This window comes from Gekko japonicus, unplaced genomic scaffold (genome assembly GCF_001447785.1).
Source record: "Gekko japonicus isolate JY-2015 unplaced genomic scaffold, Gekko_japonicus_V1.1 scaffold9, whole genome shotgun sequence".
In the NCBI taxonomy this organism is placed as follows: domain Eukaryota; kingdom Metazoa; phylum Chordata; class Lepidosauria; order Squamata; family Gekkonidae; genus Gekko; species Gekko japonicus.
In genome coordinates, this window is record NW_015168044.1 from 2854970 (window position 1) to 2875383 (window position 20414).

Sequence of the window (20414 nt, forward strand, 5' to 3'; positions counted from 1 at the left end):
AAGGTATCATAGGGTGTAGCACATATATTTCATAGGATCATTCAGTGTTTGTGAAACAATTGTTCAGTTTTTCTAAAATTTCCCAGGTTTTCCAGTGGAAAACTTTACTGTTATACATTTTGAATCTGTTAAAGCTTGTCTTAAGCATTTCTCGCATTCCAAAAGACAGAAGAAATGTTTCATAGGAGTTTTTCAGTGTTTCTCTAAACTTCACAGTTTTTCCACAATTTTTGTTTTAAAAAAACCTCATGTTGACTGAGGAAAACTCTTAAATTCCTATAAAACATTTTGTTCCTTCGTGGATTTTGTGAAATCCTTTTTCAGTAAAACTGTAAAAAATGTCCTCAGATCCTCATCCTGTACTTCTTAAATAAATAAAACATTATTTTTAAAAACATTTAGCTTGTTTTAGTTTTCTAACATTTTAAAGGAGGGTTTTTTTGGTGCTACCCAAATTTCCAATTTTTTTCCATTGAAAAAATTGAAAAAAGTCCAGGATGGATGGATGGATGAGGGGAAACCTCCCCCCCACCTCATCTATTTCCTTCTGGGCCTTCACATCTTCAGGGGCAGGTGGGAAGTGCCACCTTCTTAACAGTACTGTTTCCTGACCTGTGCAAGCTTGCATTCACCCTTGCCAAGCGCATTTAGACCTAGTGGTTGTAAGGTGACCCTAGAGTCGTAAACATAATATTCTTTTCATACTTTCCTTCTTACCTTCTCACCTTGCTTTTCTCATTAATACGGTGTGGTAGGACAAAAATGCTCACCCATGCATCAGTAAGGACTGTTTAAATAGCTGTTTTAAAAACGGGGTTTTACATGTTGACAGATTATCATAATTAGGTAATTAGGTAATCTGAACTATGTTTTATGGAATATTAGGTAGAAATGTCTTTCCTCCCCCCCAACCCCCCCCCCCCCCCTTAAAAGATGCCTGCCTAAAATGGAAAGGTGGGGAAATAGTGGGATTTGGCAACCAAGTCTGTTGCTTAGTATCTTGTTGCAGTGGGATAGCACTGTGTGCAGGTTTAGATGCTGATTGGTTAGCCATATGGTAAAATTAACTGGCAGCCTTTTATCTTACAGTTTGGTGTCGTGGTTAAGTGTGTGGACTCTAATCTGGGAGAACCGGGTTTGATTCCCCACTCCTCCACTTGCAGCTGCCGGATGACCTTGGCCAAGCCATAGTTCTGTCAGAGCTGTTCTTGAAAGACTAGTTCTTGAAAGAGTTCTTTCAGCCCCACCTACCTCACAGGGTGTCTGTTGTGGGGAAGGAAAGGGAAAGGAGTTTGTAAGCCACTCTGAGACTCCGAGTGAAGGGCAGGGTATAAATCCCTCTTCTCTTCTTCTCTTGTTTGTGATGTTCTTCAAAATTGACCATTCTTCATAAATTACTACAAATTCTAATTCTAGCTAGAAGGAATGCAAATTGCTTGTCTGAAGAGGGCATATTAGGCATGTTTTGAACCTAATGACAGACCACAATACTATTGTCAACATGCCAGGGGGATCTTTGGGATGTGCGCACAAGACTGAGGAGCCCTCAAATTCATTTATATATAAGCTATGATTTGTGGTTGTGTATAGGATAGCCCACCCACGCCTGTCCAGGGGTAAGAGGTAATCCTGTACTTTTACAGTACATTAAACAACAAACCACGAGATGGTCCAAACCCTCTCTGGTTTCAGAACAGTATGCCACCAGAATCTCTTGTACTTAGAGTCCCCTCCAGCTCAGAGTAGAGATTCAAATCTCTCAGCTGGCATCTAGGGTTTAACACATTAGCAACTCTACCCAGAATTGCACACTTTACGCTTATTGGTAGCTTGTGGTCAGCTAGGCACAGGAAATTGACTTGGAATCCCAGTTACAATATCAAAGACAAGTTAGAAATAATCAGTATCTTTATTTAGTCAGAGCCTTGCAAATAGACTACAAAAGATTACAAAATAAGAAAGCCTAAGGCAATTTGCCTTAACTACACAGTAAAAGATACATATTTACCAAGTTCAGGAATACCCAAACAGTCCAGTTAGACACCAAGGGATTTTGAAGGGAAATCCCATCGTTGCACTCCATGTGCTTTAAGTCACAAAGCGGTTCTTTGTCTCTCCCAGAGACAGCATTTCAGGTGCAATAAAACAAGTAGAGAGCAGGAGCGCACAGAGAGCAAGAGAGCAAAAAAGCTCTCTCCCATAGGGGTGGAACAGATATAGTCCAATCCCAGTCACAAATTAACTCTGGCCAGTAGCCAACTGCAAGTGGGAATGGGGTGTGTCCATTGTTGGTTGCCATAGCTGCAACACAGGAATGGCTAGGAGTTTGGAGGCCCCTCCTGCAGTCAGGTGACCCCAAACTCCAGCTACTTCATTGGCTACGTGACTTCTTGCATGTAGGCCTAGTGGGGTGCCTCACAGTCTAGCTTCTAGCATGGAAGTGTGAAGAATGTGGGTTTATGGCATGGCTATTGAGCCATGTGTCCCACCATTTGGCTGGTACCAGGAAATAAGGCACAGCCTGTTACCAAAAGACATCACAAGAGAAGGCAGGAGGCTTTTAGAAATCAATATTTCTATACAGGTTGCGCCTCAACTGACTTATAACTAGCACCATATACCTTGATGTTTTAACATTGTTGCCATGTCTTCGAGCCCCAATGTGGAATGCAAGAGTATGCGGTTTGGAATGTTGAAGGAGCACAAATCAGTGACAGGTGATGTTACTGCATTTGATGGGTCTATACTTTATTTGCCTATCAAGCTACCTCAGGTAAGACCTAATAAAGCAATTGAAGAGTATTAATTTTTACATTATTTATAGTCCACCTTTCTCAAAGGGACTCAAGGTGGATTACACATAATGAGCCCGTACAATCACATAAAAGGGATGTTCCATAACCAGTGCATTAGGATTTTGGAAGTCTGGAACCACTAGGAAAAACTGAAGCATAGCATAAGTATTCACATTGCAGCGTTCCCTCTAAGCTGAGTTTGTGTGAGCTAGCTCACAATTTTTTAGCCTCCAGCTCACACATTTTTCTCTTAACTCAGGAAGGATGGCTCCAGAGCAAACTAATTTATGCAGTTGCCAAATCGCTTGCTCACAACTTTAATGCTAGTAACTTACAAAGTAGATTTTTTGCTTACAAGACTCCACAGCTTAGAGGGAGCATTTTTGATACATTAAGCAGTATAGAAGTTACATAAGTAGGATCCTGCTTACAATAAGCTAAGCACAGTAGTATAGATCAGTCTTTGATCATTTACTCCAGCAAGCTTGTAAAACTATTTTGTGTAGTGTCTGCACAGAAAAGCCCTCTTGAATAGTTCAGTTTTGCATAGTTTGTGGAAGGCCAGGAGAGTGGGAGCTTTTCTGACTTCCTCAGGCAAGCCATATCACAAGGCGGGAGTCACAACAGAGAAAGCACATGTATGGGCACATGTTGATTTTGCCTGTATGGAGATCGACCATGGGTACTCACCGAGAAGAGTCCTTCTCCTCTGAAGCTTGGAGGACATCTTGTGGGTGATTCCCATCCATCATCCAGGGAGGCAGGAACAAATCTAACTTCCTTTTTCCTGTGGTGGGAGTCACCCTAGGCTCAGTTGTGGTGCTCCAAAAGCAAAACCATGAGGTAAGGAACATCTCAAAAGAACTTTAGAATATCATATTAATAAAAATAACAGAGGAAAAAATATATTAACCACAGAACCTGAAACAGGAAGGAGTTACGAACGTGAGCTGCTATGCTCCAGAGTGACTCTCTTCTCTTGGTACAAAATTCTAACGTTAACAAGGTAAGGAAGGAGGAGAGAACTAGAAGAAAGGAAGTCAATGACAACCCAGGAGGGCCAAGATGTCCTCCAAGCCTCAGAGGAGAAGGACCCTTCTCGGTGAGTACCAATGGTCATTCTCCCTCTGAGGTGGAGGCCATCTTGTGGGATCTCCCAGAGCAGTGTCCCCTAAATGTTGGGAGGGTGGTCGTCATTGGGAGAAAGTACAGATTGTAGCATTCTCCTCCCAAAGGCTGCATCAGCTGAGGCATAGACATTTATTTTATAGTGCCTAATGAAAGTTGACAGTGACGATCATGTGGCTCCTTACACACCTCTTCCACCGTCACTCTGTTTGACAACGCGGCATTTGTAGCCACACTATGTAGTGAATGAGCTGTGATACCCTCTGGAACGTTTTGATTTATGATTTTGTAGGCTTCTGCTATGTATGACCTGATAGTCAAGCTTAAGGCCGAATTAGACATTTTTCTCCCTGTATGGGGAGGGGAGATGTTAACAAACATGGCTTCCGTTCATCTAAAAGGTGCCGTCCTGAGAATATAACATTTCAACGCCCGCTGGACGTCTAAGGTATGCCACAGTTTTTCCGAAGCATGAACTGGATTAGGCGAAAAGGATGGTAGGTAAATCTCTTGGTACCTGTGGAAGGATGAATTGACCTTTGGACAAAAGGTAGGATCTGTCCTCAAAACAACTTTATCCTTGTGGAATACACAAAGGTCCGATCTAATGGAAAGAGTTTCCAGCTCAGATATTCTTCTGGCAGATGTGATTGTCACCAAAAATAAGACTTTCATCCTCAAAAACTTCAACGATACGTCTTTTAATGGTTCAAAAGGAGTCCTTGTCAAGGCATGGAGCACTGTATTCAGTTTCCATGTAGGAAATCTATGTTTTGTCGGGGGATTCTTGAAAGATGCACCCTTCAGGAACCTGATAATGTGGGGATGTTGAGAAATCTGAAGACCTTTGAAATGTGGTCCAGAGTGAGGGCGGGTGGCGTGTAAACCCCTGCTTTGGAGGCCCGATTTCCGCCACTGCAAAATCGAGCCCCAGGGGGAACCCCGCCCCGCAACCACGTAGATCATGTTGGGGGCGTGGCTCCAATGATTGGGGCCACGCCCCCAACATGCTCTATGTCGTGCATCACTTCCTGTGACGTTCTGACGGCGCGCGCACATCCAGAAGCAGCTCCCGGACCCCAGAGACACTCCCCCGCCGGTGAGTCTGATCGACTTGGCAACCCTAGGTAGAACTGAAGCTAAAGCTGCGAGTTGATGTCTGAGGGTGTTGACTCTGAGGCCGCTCTCTATGCCGTCTTGCAGGAAGTCTAATATGGGCCCAATCTTGGGATGTAGCGGATCAACCTTCTTCCTTCATGACCATCTCACAAATACCTCCCAGGTGTAATTATAAATTCTTAAGGTAGATGGTTTTCGGGATGCTAACATTGTCTCAATCACTGGTTGACCATAGCCAAGTTTCATGAGTTTACTCCTCTCAACCTCCACTCAGATGAAACCACTCTGGACTGGGATGCTGGAGTGGGCCTTGTAATAGCATGTCTGACTCCACTGGTAGTGTTAATGGGGGTCGTACTGCCATCTCCTGCAGTGACGTGAACCAGGGCCGTCTCGGCCAGTACGGAGCTACTACTATAACCTCCGCCTGTAGTATCTGAATTCTCCTTAAGAGCTTGGGTAGAACTGGTAATGGTGGAAAGGCGTATAAGAGTCTCTGGGGCCACGGGGCTGTCAGAGCATCTGTGGCCTCTGCTTGACTAGGAAAGTACCACGTGAAAAACCTTGATAGTTGAGCATTGACAGGAGATGCAAACAGATCCACTAGGGGTACGCCCAGGTTGATTACTATCAAGTGAAATATCCTTCTGTTCAGAGACCACTCGCTCTCCTGGATCTTCTGACGGCTCAGCCAGTCTGCCTGGATATTCGCTACTCCTCTCACGTGTTCCGCCTGTATCAAGGCTAAATTAATCTCCGCCCATTTCAACAACTTGGTCGCTTCTCTGTGTAAGGTTGAAGACCTGGATCCCCCTTGCTTGTTCAGGTACGCCTTTGCAGAGATGTTGTCTGTGTGGCCAAGAACATGGGCTCCCTTGATCTGGGGTTCGAAGAATTGCAGGGCAAGCCGGATTGCTCGAAGTTCCAGCAGATTGATTGGAAGGGATTGCTCTTTCTTGGACCATTTTCCTTGAGCTGGTTGGTTCGAGAGGGTGGCTCCCCACCCCGCTAGACTCGCATCGGTGAAAATCTGAACTCTTTCTTGTATCCAGAAGAATTTTCATTTGGATAGGTTGGATAGATTGGTCCACCAACGGAGGCTCATCTTCACCTGCAATGGTACCTTCAAGGAGATGTCTAGTCTCATTGCAATGGAATACTGGAATGGCCTTAAGAAGATCTAGAGTTGCCTGGAATGGAATCTTCCCCACTGCAGAGTGTCGAATGCAGCCATCATGAGACCCATCATTTTGGTAAGGATGGATAGCGAGGAAGTCCATGCCGAAATGATTTGGATGGCTAAGGACTTGATCTTCCATGCTTTCTGAAGAGGAAGGAAGAACTTGTTCCGTTTGGTGTCTATGATCACGTCCAGATGTTCTAGATGTCGAGATGGTTTCAAGGAGCTCTTGTGCATATTTGCTAGGAAGCCGAACTTCTGAAGGCAATGTAGGGTCCTGTTCGAGTCTTGTAGAGATTGTTCTAGGGTTCTTGACCTTATCAATAGGTCGTCTAGGTATGGATGAATGTGAATCTTTGTAAATATCCTGGGAGCTGACAAGAGACCGAATGGAAGGGCTCTGAATTGGAAGTGCTGGTCTCCCAAGCAAAACGCAGAAAACTCCTGTGCGTGGCGAAGATCGGGATGTGCATGTAGGCCTCCGTGAGATCTATGGATACCAGGAATTCCTCTGGTTGGAGAGATTCCACGATTGACCTGAGAGTCTCCATGCGGAAGTGTTTGGGGGCAACATATTTGTTCAAATATTTCAGATCTAAAATCGCCCTCCAGTCCCCGTTCTTTTTGGGGACTGTAAAAAAGATGGAATAGATTCCCTGTCCCTGTTGTTCCATCGGAACGGGTTCTATCGCGTGGATATCCAGGAGGTGCAGTATTGCAGACCATGTTCTGTCTTGCTTTATGGTGTTCTTGTGAATTGGAGATGGTAAATCTTTGAGGAGGAATCTGAAGAAATTCTATTTTGTAACCTTCTGACACTACTCCCATGGTCCAGGGATCCGGCTGGGAGTCTGACCAAGCCTGATTGAATAGTGTCAGGTGTCCCCCTACTGGAGGTCTTAGGTAGTCAAGCTCTTGTGGTTCGGGGGGGTCTTGTCCCCCTTGTCCTTTCTGAAAAAGTTTTGTCTTGAGAACCTATTGCCGTTGTTGGAGGCTTCTCTATGAAAGGACCGTCTGTTGTGCTGTTACCCCACAATGGCCTTCTGTAGTCCATTTGAAATCTGGGAAGTGTATGTTGTGTACGAAAGGAGCTTGATGTTGATGCTTTCTCTCCGAGATGGACGAACTTGGGCAGAGCTTTCTTTTTATCACGGGTTTCTACCAAGATCTGCTCCAGAGGGTCCCTGAAGAGCTTGTCGCCCTGAAATGGATAAGCAATAACGATTGCCTTTGATTGGTAATCTGCAGGCCAGGACCTAAGCCAAACTAGACGTCGCACCGCAGCAGCAGACGCCATTGCTTTAGACGAAAAAACCATAGTATCTAAGGTGGCATTTGCTGTATAGGAAATGGCCTTTAAAACTCTAGTGGCCCCTTCCATTAGTCTTGGGTTCCTTTCAGGCAGCATTTGGATGAGCTTCCTCATCCACATAATAGAAGCTCTTGATACCGTAGATGCTGCAGCAGATGACCTAATCGCAATGGCATTAGCTTCATGGGTCTTCTTTAGGGCGAATTCTGCACGCTTGTCGAGGTTATTACGTAGATTGCCGTGACCGTCGTCAGATACCAGGCCAGAAGATTGCAGCCTTGATACTGGAGTGTCAGCCGTTGGTAACTGCAAGAGACTTGAAGCAATTGATGAAGTGGGGTACAGTCTCCTTACAAAGCCTGGAAATGGTTTGTTAGACAGCGGTCTTTGCCATTCTGCCTTAATTTTTCTGATATAAAACCCCGGGAAGGGAAAGGCCTGCTCTGAGTAGTCCACGGGGGGAAAGAACTCATCAGTGATTTCGTCCCCCTCCCCTTCTATTATGCCCTCCTCCTTATTTATTGATGGGCGATTGTTCTGGATACGCAGTGCTGAAAGCGTTTTGGACAGTAAATATTGGAAATCTTCTCCTTTAAAGAAGCGAAATGACTGCTCTGATGCAGCAGGCTTCCTGTCCTTTTCTTTCCCTTCCTCGTCATTAGAAGAGAACTCCCCCTCTTCCTTATCACTAGAATCCTGAGATATGCAATCCTCCTCCATAGGTTCATACACATCCCTCTCCATAGGGTACCCTTTTTGTGCCGTCTTAGTGGGCCAGGATTGCCTATTCCTGTGGTGATCAGGAATAGGAAGGAGGAAGAAGAGGGAGAGGGAGATCTGGGGCGAGTTTCCTTCCCCCCTCCCTGAGAACGGGCAATCCCTTATGGCTCTTCTGAGAAAGGCCACGGCACTAGAGGACAACGGGGGGGAACCGGGCACGCTCTCATTACCAGGTTGCTGATCTGTGTCGTCCTCCTCTCCATCTTGGTGGCTTATAGCGACGTGGGAGCCTGCCTTATGCCCTTGAGATTTATTGGGCTCGTTTTGTGGGGTTACGCGCTGCTGGCTGTCCCCGATAAATGAAGCATGAGTATTAGTGTGCTTCAAAATAGCCGCTGCAGCCGGCTCCGTTCTCTTTGGCGGTTTCGTTTTGGCGTACGGACTGTAAAAAAGATGGAATAGATTCCCGGTCCCTGTTGTTCCATCGGAACGGCTTAGGTCCTGGCCTGCAGATCAGCAACCTGGTTTCGTTTTGGCGTGCTTCTCTGCGCTGCCCGTTTTTCACTCTCGCTCACCGCTTGATGTCACAGCCGCTCTTTTACGAGCCACGGAGTCTTTGCTCGCTCTCCCGGCCGCATCGGTCTCCGGGGTGGAGATAAAGCCATCATCAGCCTAAAGTGGATCCATCTTACCACAGTAGCGGATCGGAGCTATGCAGCCTGAGGGAGAAGTGCTGTGGTATAGGCCCCAAACTCCCGAGGAGGGAGGGGAGCGAGTGAGAGCAAGTACAGAGCAAGGGAAGAAGCCTTTTTTTTTTAGATAGATGACAGAGATATATATAAAGTAACAAGTTTAGAAGAGAAGAGTCGGAAAACTAATGATAACAGTAAGGTTGATAGGCAAAAAACCTAGCAAGCTGCTCTCCCTACGGAGGCAGGAAAAGAACTGAGCCTAGGGTGACTCCCACCACAGGAAACAGGAAGTTTGATTTGTTCCTGCCTCCCTGGAGGATGGATGCGAATCACCCACAAGATGGCCTCCACCTCAGAGGGAGAATGGCACCTGCAGAAGCCTCTGCTGACATGGCCAAGATGTGCATTTTTGAAGTTTGGTGCTTGTCATTCCCACCACCATTATGTTGGATTTTACTCTGTGGAATGATAGTGTACTAGAATGTTCTTCCTCTAGGTGGCGGGACTCCTGATTACTGTCTCTATAACGCTGCTATGACTGTAGTTACCTAGTGCTCACCTTGAAGTACTACAAGGTTGCTAGTTCGTGTCAGTTTTAACAAAAGTAGCTGAAGTGTATTAGCAAGTGCAGCTCACTGGTAGAACAGATCCGAAAAGTCTTCTTCCAGAACTCCTTTTGTCAGGTAGATTCAGGTGGTTAGCCATGTTGGTCTGAAGCAGCAGAACGTAGTTTGAGTCCAATGGCATCTTTAGGACCAACAAAGTTTTAAGGTGTAAGCTTTCATGTGCAAGCACTCTTCCTCAGACAAACAGAAACAAAATTTCTTCAAGCCTTACATACAGGAAGATGGGGGTGGGGGTGGGGGGTGGAAGTGTACCATAGGCCAAGACTATTAATTTTGTCATGATGGTGGAAATGTTTTTTTTTTTAAAGTCTTTTTGTCATGATGGTGGAAATGTTTTTTTTTAAGTCATCTTTCATGAAATCAGATGCTACACTTTCCAAACCCCTGGAGAGTGGTCAAAGCAATACGCCATTTCAAAGGTATTCCAGTTATCATTTTCAGAATAAGGTTTGGTAGTATAGTTTTAAATGGCACAATCAGCTTTTGGTTTGTCATAGTGTGTTGCTGTTTCCATGATGCTCTCTGTGTATGAATGCACAGAAACAATAACATGGATGAAGAAAGCAAAATGGAAAGTAACGAGTTGGAATGATACTCTGAGTGATGTCACACATTACATCTTTTGCTGAAACTATAGTTCATTGGAAGTAATGGAAGCTTGAGTTTAGTGTAGTACATACATTTCTTTTAAGGCTTCTCCAATTTTCTTCTGTCTGGCAGGATACTGGATCAAAAGAGAGATTAATTTTATCAGTTTTTCTGTTCTGATGCAAGGTATCTTCTCCTTTAGAGTACTGATCTGAAGTGTCAGAGAAAGACAGATGGAGTGGAGATCAATGTAAAGATTCAAATGACCAAAATTCTGGAGCCCAGCTCAGATTTGTGCATTCCATTTTACAACGTTGTTTTCAGGAGGTAAGGGGAGTTTGAGCTAGAATTGTCATGCTAGTGCCATTTCAGTGAGCTGAATACAAAGTACTTCCAGGATAGGAGGGGAAATGGAAAAAAATAGTTACCTTGCGTGTTCTTTTAAAAATGTGTGTTAAAATATCTGTATGCAATACATTCATATTACAGTCTAGTCTTAAGACTGAATCTTTTGTGAAATTCATTGAATTAAAAGCTGCTTTTGTAAGAAAAAAAGCAAATCAAGGGCAAAAATATGTGACGTTTGAAGCACAGTATTGAATTATAAATAGGATACAGAACATGTTTTATGTTGAACAAATTATGGATATGGGTGCCCTTAAAGGTTGCTCTGTCTAGTTATAAGTATTTAATTTATATTGCATGCAACTTTATTTACTCAGATGTTAAGTTTCACTTTCCAAATTGCTTGCTTTGGAGTAAGAGAATAGGGTTGCAACCTTTGTCCTTCATGCATATAAATAAATCCTTAATTATCCTCTGACTAAATTTTATAACTCTTGCCCTAATTAATATAATGCTGTACTGCAAAAGTCATGTGGCCTGCACTGCCAGAGTTTTACATTATGTTTCTGAGCAAACTGATAATGATTGAATTATTATAGCAACTGAATTAATGGGCATGCTTGTGTACTCAGTATGAACTTGAAAGTTGGAAACTTGATTGAAATTTACCCCTTTCCTTGCTGATTTACATCAGTCTACTCTGGCAGCTTGTCAACAGTTGAGTGAGCCATTAATTTTACAAAAAAGTAGTCTAATTTGCCATTACCCCCAGTCAAATACCAGTTCTGGAACACCTCTTCTGGGCATTACCAGAAACATAAATAGATGTTCTAAGTCCAATCTGCCTCTGTGGTACAGAAAAAGTAATTGATCTTTGGAAAGGCTTAAGAAGATTCCAATACTATGCAGGGTTATTCCAGTGTAAACCTATCGATTTAGGTAGTCTTAGATTAGAGTAACTTTGTACAAAATTACAAGGTAATTTCCATGGAAAAATAATATTCAGTCGCAGTTATCAGTATTTAACATACTACCATAATATTAGCATACAGTCAGTAGTTAATTTATATGATGAAGACAGCTTTTAAAACTTTTTACTACTTTGGGTTTTTATTCCAGAGTGATGAGGATTTTAGATATGAAAGCTGTTGGAAGGAATTTCTTTGACCCTACTAGTGCTACTGTGCTACAGCAGTACAGGTTGGTACACCTCTTTGTGTCTTTACTGTTTTGTACTTGGACATCATTAGTGGACACGTCCCATCACCAATAAATCATTTGAAAGCCCCTTTTGTTTGTTGCTGTTAAACTCATGCTAATTGTAGCAGCCAGAGATATTTTTTCTTGACTTAAATTGTGAGTTTATATTCCTATCACTTGTTTCCAAATGTACACCACTAAATTTTCACACGTTGTAGTCCTATGTCAGTTTCCAAAGGTTTGGGATACTCTGTAGCTGAACAGAAAAGAGAAGCTCCTTAATGTTAGTATGAAAGACTGTAGTGAAAAGCTTGTATCTTATTCTTTGTCTACTGTGGTTTCTCTCAAAAAGTAACAGGTAGCCACAGTAATTCAAAAATATTTAATCCTTCGCCCCATGCTCCCATGAAAAGGTAAAGGTTTCTCTTGCTCGAAAGCTAGTCTAATCCGACTCCAGGGGCGTTGCTCATCTCTATTTCCAAGCTGAAGTGCCAGCGCTGTCCGAAGACTTCTCCGTGGTTGTGTGGCCAGCATGACTAAACACAGAGGCGCACGGAATGCTGTTACCTTCCCACCGAAGCGGGTACCTATTTACTTGCAATTTCTTGCTTTCGAACTGCTAGGTTGGCAGGAGCTGGGGCCAGAGACAGGAGGTCACTCTGTCATGTGGCACTAGGGTCTCGAACTGCTGAACTACAGACCTTGCAGTCTGCAGCTTAGCATCTTAACCTCTGAGCCACTGCGGCCCCATGCTCCCATAGCCAGGTATAAAAATTAGTTATCTTATGGCATAGATGTTGTTGGAGGATACAAAATCTGCAAGTAAACTGGGGTTTAAGCCACAAAAATAGTTTTTATCTTTGGTTTTAAGATTCATACGTTATTTGTTTATAATTTAAATTTATAGACTACCCTACCCCTTAATACACACAGCTTAGGGCAGTGAACAAAGTAACTGTAAAAACATTCATAGATAATAATACAGAGATAAAAACATTCTCAGATAGCGTTAACACTTCAGATTCCAATAATATCACTGCTCCATGAGAAGATGGAAAGGAGGCAGTAAGAAGGGGAGGGGGAGTGCCAGTAGGATGGTACCCATCAATGTCTTTAACCAAAAGCCTGGTGGAACATTTCTGCCTTGCAAGCCCCGCTGAACTGCATTTGGTCCCGCAGGGTACAGATGTTGTTCAGCAGACAGTTTCACCAGGTAGGCGCACCGAGGACAACCAGACTTCTTTTGGGTTGAGGATAACCAGTAGATTGTTCTCTGCAGAGCATAGTGCTCTTTGGGGGACATACCAGAGGAGACAGTCCCGAAGATCCCTGACCACTCAAGGCCTTAAAGGTTAACACCAAGACCTTGAACCTGACTCAATACTCTACTGGAAGCCAGTGCAGCTGATATAGCACAGGTTGAATGTGTGCTGTCCGTGATGTTCCAGTCAGGACCCACACTACCACATTCTGGACCGACTGGAGTTTCCTGATGAGTCTCAAACGTAGGCCAGCATAGAGCGAGTTGTAGTACTCCAATCTGGAGGTGACCGTTGCATGGATTACTGTGGCTAAGTAGCTGGAAGAAAGCCAGCTTGGCAACATTTCTGATCTGGGCCTCCATTGATAAGGAGGCATCCAGAACCACACCCAAACTCCTCTGTATTGGAGTTAAGAGCACACCATCAAGAGTAGGGAGTTGACACCCCAACCTTGGGGGAAAAACCCACCTAGCCACAGAACCTCCATCTTCGTTGCATTCAGTCTCAGCCAACTCTTTTTCAGCCATCCCACCATGGCCTCCAGCCCCTCTGCCAGATTTTGTGGGGCAGTGTCCAGGTGGCTGCCCATCAACAGATACAGCTTGGTGTCGTCAGCATACTGGTGACATCCCTGCCTGAAACTCCGCACCAGCTAGGTGAGAGGGCACATATAGATGTAGAACAGCATTGGAGAGAGGTCTGCTGCCTGAGGGGGTATCTAGTTGACACCCTCTTCCCAAGCGCTACCCTCTGACCCAACCTTGGAGAAATTAGGTGAGACACTTCAAGACTACCCCATGAACTCCTGTGTTGGCAAGGCAGTGGGTCAGAAGATTGTGATTGACCCTGTTGAATGCTGTTGTAAGATCAAGCAATAACAGCAGCCCCAGCCCATCTCGGTCCAGCTGTCTGCAGAGGTCATCCATGAGAGTGACTAGCACCTTCTCTGTCCCATGGCTGGGGTAGAAACTGGACTGGAATGGAGTTGCTTGGCTACCACTCTCTCAGTTACTTTATCCAGAAATGACAAATTCAAGATTGGGTGGTAATGGGAAGGATCTGTATGATCCAAGGAGGACTTTTTCAAGAACGGTACCACCACTGCCGGTTTTAATCCCTCTGAGTAGACCCCCAAATCTAGCAACAGATTGATAATGTCTACCAGGGGCCCTGTATTCCCTCACCACTGGCTTTCATCAAACATGAGGGACACAAGTCTAAGATCATTCTTTTGCACCTAGATAAAAAGATTGTTCAGTTTCATGTATGTTGTGTTGAGCCAGGTGCGGTTAGTATATTTATCACCTCCTTCAATATAGTTATAAAAAAATATTATGCAGTTATAACGTTAGAACCTTCTGCTGCTGCAGTATTTTTATCTACTTATTTCACCCTGAAATACTATGTATCTTTAATGATAAGATTTTTTAAAAAGCTTGGATCTTAATAGCTAAAATTCAGGTTCTGTAAATGTATTTTATATTCTGGGCCTCTTTATTCTGTGCATCATCTTAAAACATCAAATGTCCTGATTTTTGTCTCTACTCTGAAAATGTGTACTATTTTTGTAAAACCTATTTCCTTAATAGGTTACAGATTTGGCCAGGCTATGCAGCCAGTATACGAAAATGTGAAGGCGGCCTCTTTCTTTTGGCAGATGTTATTCACAAGGTCATTAGGAATGATTCTGTCCTGGATTTCATGTGAGTAAGGCAAATAGAATAACATTTTTCTCTGTATTTGACAAATCCCGTGTAGGTAGATGATAAAGATGAGCATGGGAACTTCTTCTCTGAAAGGAAGGAAGGAGCAGTCTAGTAGCTAACATATGTTTCTGACATCAAATTAGCATGGAGTCTAGTAGCTAACATATGTTTCTGACAGCATAGATGAGCCAAGCAAAGAATACACAGGCATATTCCCCATTGCTCAGTTCAGATTTTATTGTTTTTGTACAGTTCTTGATATGGAGCATGAGAGGGTTGTAGTCTCTGTAAAATGACTCTTTGGAAAGTGGATATCATGCAATACTAAGCTTCTTAGAGCTCATTCAGCAGTGCAAGGTGAAATGGCAGAAATTTACTTGGAACAGAATTGGGGGGGTTGGCATTCTAACAAAACACATACTACAAGTATAACGTTGGTTGTTTCCCCCATTTCTTTCACTTTTTGGTGTCGGTGTGTTTGAATCAACAAGAGAAAAGGCCAGATGTTTCAATCTGCTGTGATTTAAAAAAAAAATAGATCAACCTAAACAATTTAGGTTTCCTTCTGCTCTCCGCAGAATACAGCCATTTCTGACTGTGTGTATTGTCAAGTTCCTCCAGGATCTCCCTCTTTCCTTGTTGCCACCTACCTTTTCCTATCAGATTGCCTGATGAATCCAGGGTCCTTGGCTAAATTTATCCTGTTTGAGGTGATAAAACTCTTGAAACAGGAGATTGATGCAGGCAGTTATGCCGCAGATGTATCAGCCGGATCTGTGGCCTTGGCCATAGTTCTCAGGAGACGCTCATGGCTACGCAATGCTGTGCTCCATCTAGAGACTCGCTGTAAAGTTGAGGATCTTCCCTTTGAGGGATCAACTCTCTTTTTGCAGTCCACAAATGAGTTCCTCTCCACTATGAAGAAGAACTGCCAGACAGTCAGGTCACTGACTATGTTTTCCGCAGCTTTGGCCCAGAGACGTTTCTCTCAAAGGCAACATGGTTTTGCTACCTCCTCCTAAAGGGGCCAGAGACAGTACCACCAGCCATCATTTGTGTATCCTCAATGCCCTTTCCAGTCGTCCCTGTCCCCCTTTTTTAAAAAAAGGTACCCCATGGCCGAGGCCAACTTCGCAGAACCTGCAGAGGGACCAGGTCCAACAGCCAACAACGTTCTGACTATCCACCCCAGTAGTTGCAGGTGTTCCCAGTTTAAAGGACAGGATGGCACAATTTGCAAAGGCTTGGTGCCAGATTAGTTCGGATAGTTGGGTTTTTGTGTATAGTTCAGGAAGGTTACAGAGTGGAATTGTTATCCCAACTCCCTTGTCATCCAGCTTTGACCATGGTAGATAACCCTTAACCAGAACTCAGAGTTCAGCTAGGGGAGCTTCTGTGGAAGTGTGCAATGGAACAGGTCCCAGGTGGGCTTCACTCCCGGGGCTTCCATTTGAGATTTTTTCTAGTGGATAAAAATAGATGATGGGTGCAGGCCCATATTGGATCTCAGAAAATTAAACAAGTTCTCTAAAATTTCAGAGTTCAGAATGGTCACACTTTCGTTTGTAATCGAGTTCCTTGCCCTGGGTGTGTGGTTTGTGGTCCTTGATTTTAAAAATGCCTGTTTTCATACTTAAATTCACCAATACAACAGGAAGTATTTATGATTCAGACAGGGCTCTAACGTATTCCAGTACACGTCCCTCCCATTCAGTCTTGCTACTGCACCAAGTGTATTCACCAAGTGCATAGCTGTAGTGGTGGTGCATCTGCACACACAAGGTGCACACAATCAATATATTTCCGTACCTAGGGGATTGGCTTATTGTGGCCCCCAGTTATGGCCTACTGAATGACCACATTCACTGCATCGTTTCCACCTGTCGAAGGTTAGGCCTAATAGTGAATTGAGAAAAGTCTCACTTTGAACCCTCTCAGCGAGTACAGTTCATTGGTGCCTCCCTTGATGCTGCAATGGGAAGAGCTTTTTTGCCTGCAGACATGGCTGAAATCTTTAAGGCAATGGTTTTCATCCGCAGTAGAAAACATGGACAGCCAGTGAGGGCAATCAGTGGCTATTAGGGTTTATGGCCTCGATACGGCAGTGATTCTGTTAGCAAGACTGTATATGCAGGGCTTGCAAATCTGGTTTGTTAAGAAATATGACCCTAAAACATCCCTCAAGACACTGTTTTTTGATACCTAGGGTAGTGGTCAAATCTCTGCAGTGGTGACTAGATGACGCTAACTTGTTCTCAGGGATCCAATTTGGTTTCTGGGTTCCTCAGGTCACTCTGACCATGGATGCTTCGCTGTCAGGTTGGGGTGCCCATTGTGAAGGTTTTTCGGTGCAGGGCTGGTGGCCTTTAATGCAGACTACTCCCCATATTAATGTCCTGGAACTTCATGAGGTAAAACTTGCCTTTACCTCCTTTTCAGATATTCTCAGAGACAAGAGGGTGCTGATCCAGATGGACAACACCACAACAGTGTATTATTTCAATAAACAAGGAGGCACAGGTTCCCAGAGGCTTTGCTTTAGAGGCAGTAGCTGCTTGGGAAATAGCTATGAGCATTGGGGCCCTTTCCAGGGCCATCCACACGACAGGGACTTCAAATACAGAAGCAGACAATCTGAGCAGGGTCTGTCAGACCAACTACTAATGATCTATCCTGCACAGATACATCAAGGTGATACCCGGGGGTATCCTCAGGTGGACCTGTTTGCCACAGCCGAGTCCAAGAAAGCACCGGAATTCTGCTTCCCAGCTGGCAGTGATTCAGCTTCCCTGGGAAGATGCAGAACCCTTGGTGAGGCACACTCTTCTAGGTGTTCCGTACCTTCCCTCTCCTAAACAAGGTTATGGAGAAGATGGCGGCCAATCAGACAGATTGTATCCCAGTAGCTCCCTTCTGGCCCTGCCAGATCTGGTTCTTGGAGCTGTTAACGTTTAGTGGGCGCTGGCTACGTACTTTTCCCTCCTGCCCCAAACCTGCTGATGCACGATCTGTTGTTGCACCACGATGTAGCATCGCTACACTTGATGGCATGGAGGATCCAGCCATAGGGCACTACTTCTCCCAAGGGATACGAGATATCTTGCTTCAAGCCCGTAAATCTTCAACCAGATATTCTTTTTTAAAATTATTATTATTAAGATTTCCCTCATAACTGTGCAACCATATCCTACAAAACTGAACCATAAATCATCATAAATATAAACTACTTATATCCATAGTCAAGTACAACATACAGAGAAAAGGTCCAAAATATATCCATTACTACATACTTTCTTAAGTCAAAACTTCAATAACTCCTTTTAATGTATATTAGATTAAACAATTCCCTTATCTTGTAAAAATTTAACAATAGGAGACCAAATTGCTTGAAATTTTTTACAATAAACAAATTTCGGTATCACCTCTTTTAGTCTGTTGGCTAGTATTTTAAGAAAAATCTTTTAATCCTGGTTAAGCAAACTAGTTGGCCTATATGAGCTAACCATTTCTGGGTCTTTTTGTGGTTTGGGGATCACCACTATTTCTGCTTTTCTCCATGAATTTGGGGCTTGTTCCCCTTTCATTATCGCATTATTTACTTGTTCTGTTAAGCCTATTTCTAAAAGGATGTTTTCTGGATTTTTTGAGATCTGTTGACCAACTATTATCTCAATTTGACATATTACTTTATTCCAAAGTCTTTGAATAGAAGGGCACAACCAAAAACAATGCATGAAATTTCCCATCAGACCACAAGCTTTCCAACATTTTTACTCAGATTTTAAAATTCATTTTAAATGAATTAAAATGGATTGATGCAATCTTGGAGTTAAAACTTGGGGCCTTCCAGGCTTTATCAAAATGATCTCCAGTGATTCTACCATCACAATCTGCTATCCATGCTTTCCCTGCCGATAAGCTAAAATTCTTTTGCAAAGACAATAGTAATTTATATATTTTAGATAGCAGACCTTTCTTCACAACCAGATATTCTTATGACAGGAAGTGGGCTCAATTTGAGTCCTGGCAATCTGCTAGAGGAGAATGACCTTTTACCTTCCCATTATCATCGGTTTTGGAATACCTGTTGTCATTAGCACAGGCCAGTTTAGTGGTGTCTTTGGTGAGATCCACCTAGTAATCATTGCTGCTTTTCATGAGGAGGTGGGGTACTGTTTTTGCTCACAAATTGGGCTCAGTGCTTTTTAAAGGGGTTTTCCAATGTTTTCCCTTTTACACCTCGTATTGTCTCACAGTGGTCATTGCCCTTAGCATTAGCCAGACTAATGAAGCAACCCGTTGAGCCTCTAGCCTCCTGTTCCTTAGCTTTACTCTCAAGCAAGGTAACGTTTTTAGTGGCTGTTACCTCAGGCAGAAGAGTCAACGAACTGGTGGCACTCAGGGTTAATCCTTTTCTTGAGGTATTCAGTGGGCTTATGGAGGACTGGTTGCCTCTGCAAATGTGGAAGTACGCCAAGGGTGAAAGTACCAGCTGGTAGGTGAATTCCATCTGATGTAATCTCTCTGGATGAAAGAGAGATCTAAGAGATTAACCACTTGTTCTTAGGGTGGCAGCTCCCCCACTGGTTTTATTGCAGAGGCGGAGGTCTGAGTGCTGAAAGACCGGAGAAACATCCAGCTTGCAACCCTGGTGAGGCCTTAAGGGTATTAAAGCTGCCCAATCCTCACCTCTCAATTTTCAAAGGTCTTAATTAATATTATTGACGAAAGAGATTTCTTTCAGCAACAGAGACAATGTGGCTTCAGTGCTTGATGAAGTGCTTGAATAAGCGTCTTTTTTTGTGAAACTACATCAGTCTTTAAGGATTTAATGGCCAGACACTTTGCAGGGAAAAGCTTAAGGAGATGATATTAAGAAAGTTCATAATGGAAAACGGGAACAGTTAATTTCTCCCCCTGTGACGAAAGTGTGTTTGATTGATGCCTGCTATTTGAAGAAACTGAAGTAACTAGGAAATACATGGTCTGTAGCAGATGTGTTGAATTTATTTGTTACGAGGGCCGGATCTGATATAAATGTCACTTTGTCAGGCTGGGCCATGTGTGCCATAAAATGTAACATGAGGTACTGGAGATATAAACTTTATAAAGAGGATTTTGGATGCCTAATGGCAGTAGCTGGCTTGATTGGATTAAGTCTGATAAACAGAAGGATAGTAGGCGTGATCAGCATTGGTAATGAGACAGGAAACCTAGGTCTCAGTTTGGTCAAATCCAGGAGGATACAAAGAAGTCTACAAAAGTGAGTAGTGATTCATGAAAGCTCACCCCCTGCCACAAATGTTGTTAGCCTTTAAGGAGCTATTGGACTCTTGTTCTTTTCCACTACTACAGAAAGACTAACATGGCTACCCATCTTGAGCTATCTAAAGAAGAGAGCAGTGACTCACTAAAGCTCATACCTTACCACAACTTTTGTTAGTCTTTAAGGTGGTACTAGACTCTTACTCTTTCTGCTGCTATACAACATTCAAAAACCAGTAGGGGAACATTTTAACCTTCCAGGACATTCAGTTGCTGACGTAAGAGTAGCAGTTCTCTTAAAAAGGAATTTCAAAGGAAGATTAGAAAGAGACTGCTGAATTGCAATTGATAATGAAGCTCAAGACAATGCATCCTCATGGACTGAACTGAGACCTAGGTTTCTTCTCTCATTACCAATGCCTGCTATTTTCCTTTGTTATCTGAAATCACTTCATTCTCCAAGATATAAGGACAGG

General features: G+C 43.5%; 1 protein-coding gene across 1 annotated transcript in view; it reads left to right on the forward strand.

Annotated features, from left to right (window-relative positions):
- PIWIL2 (piwi-like RNA-mediated gene silencing 2) overlaps window positions 1–20414 on the forward strand; it is a 90770-nt gene that overhangs the window by 11315 nt on the left and 59041 nt on the right. The window contains exons 6-9 of the mRNA XM_015414184.1: window positions 2656–2773; window positions 10363–10487; window positions 11625–11705; window positions 14557–14670. Of these exons, the coding sequence (XP_015269670.1) occupies window positions 2656–2773; window positions 10363–10487; window positions 11625–11705; window positions 14557–14670 (438 nt within the window). The remainder of the gene's footprint in view (window positions 1–2655; window positions 2774–10362; window positions 10488–11624; window positions 11706–14556; window positions 14671–20414) is intronic.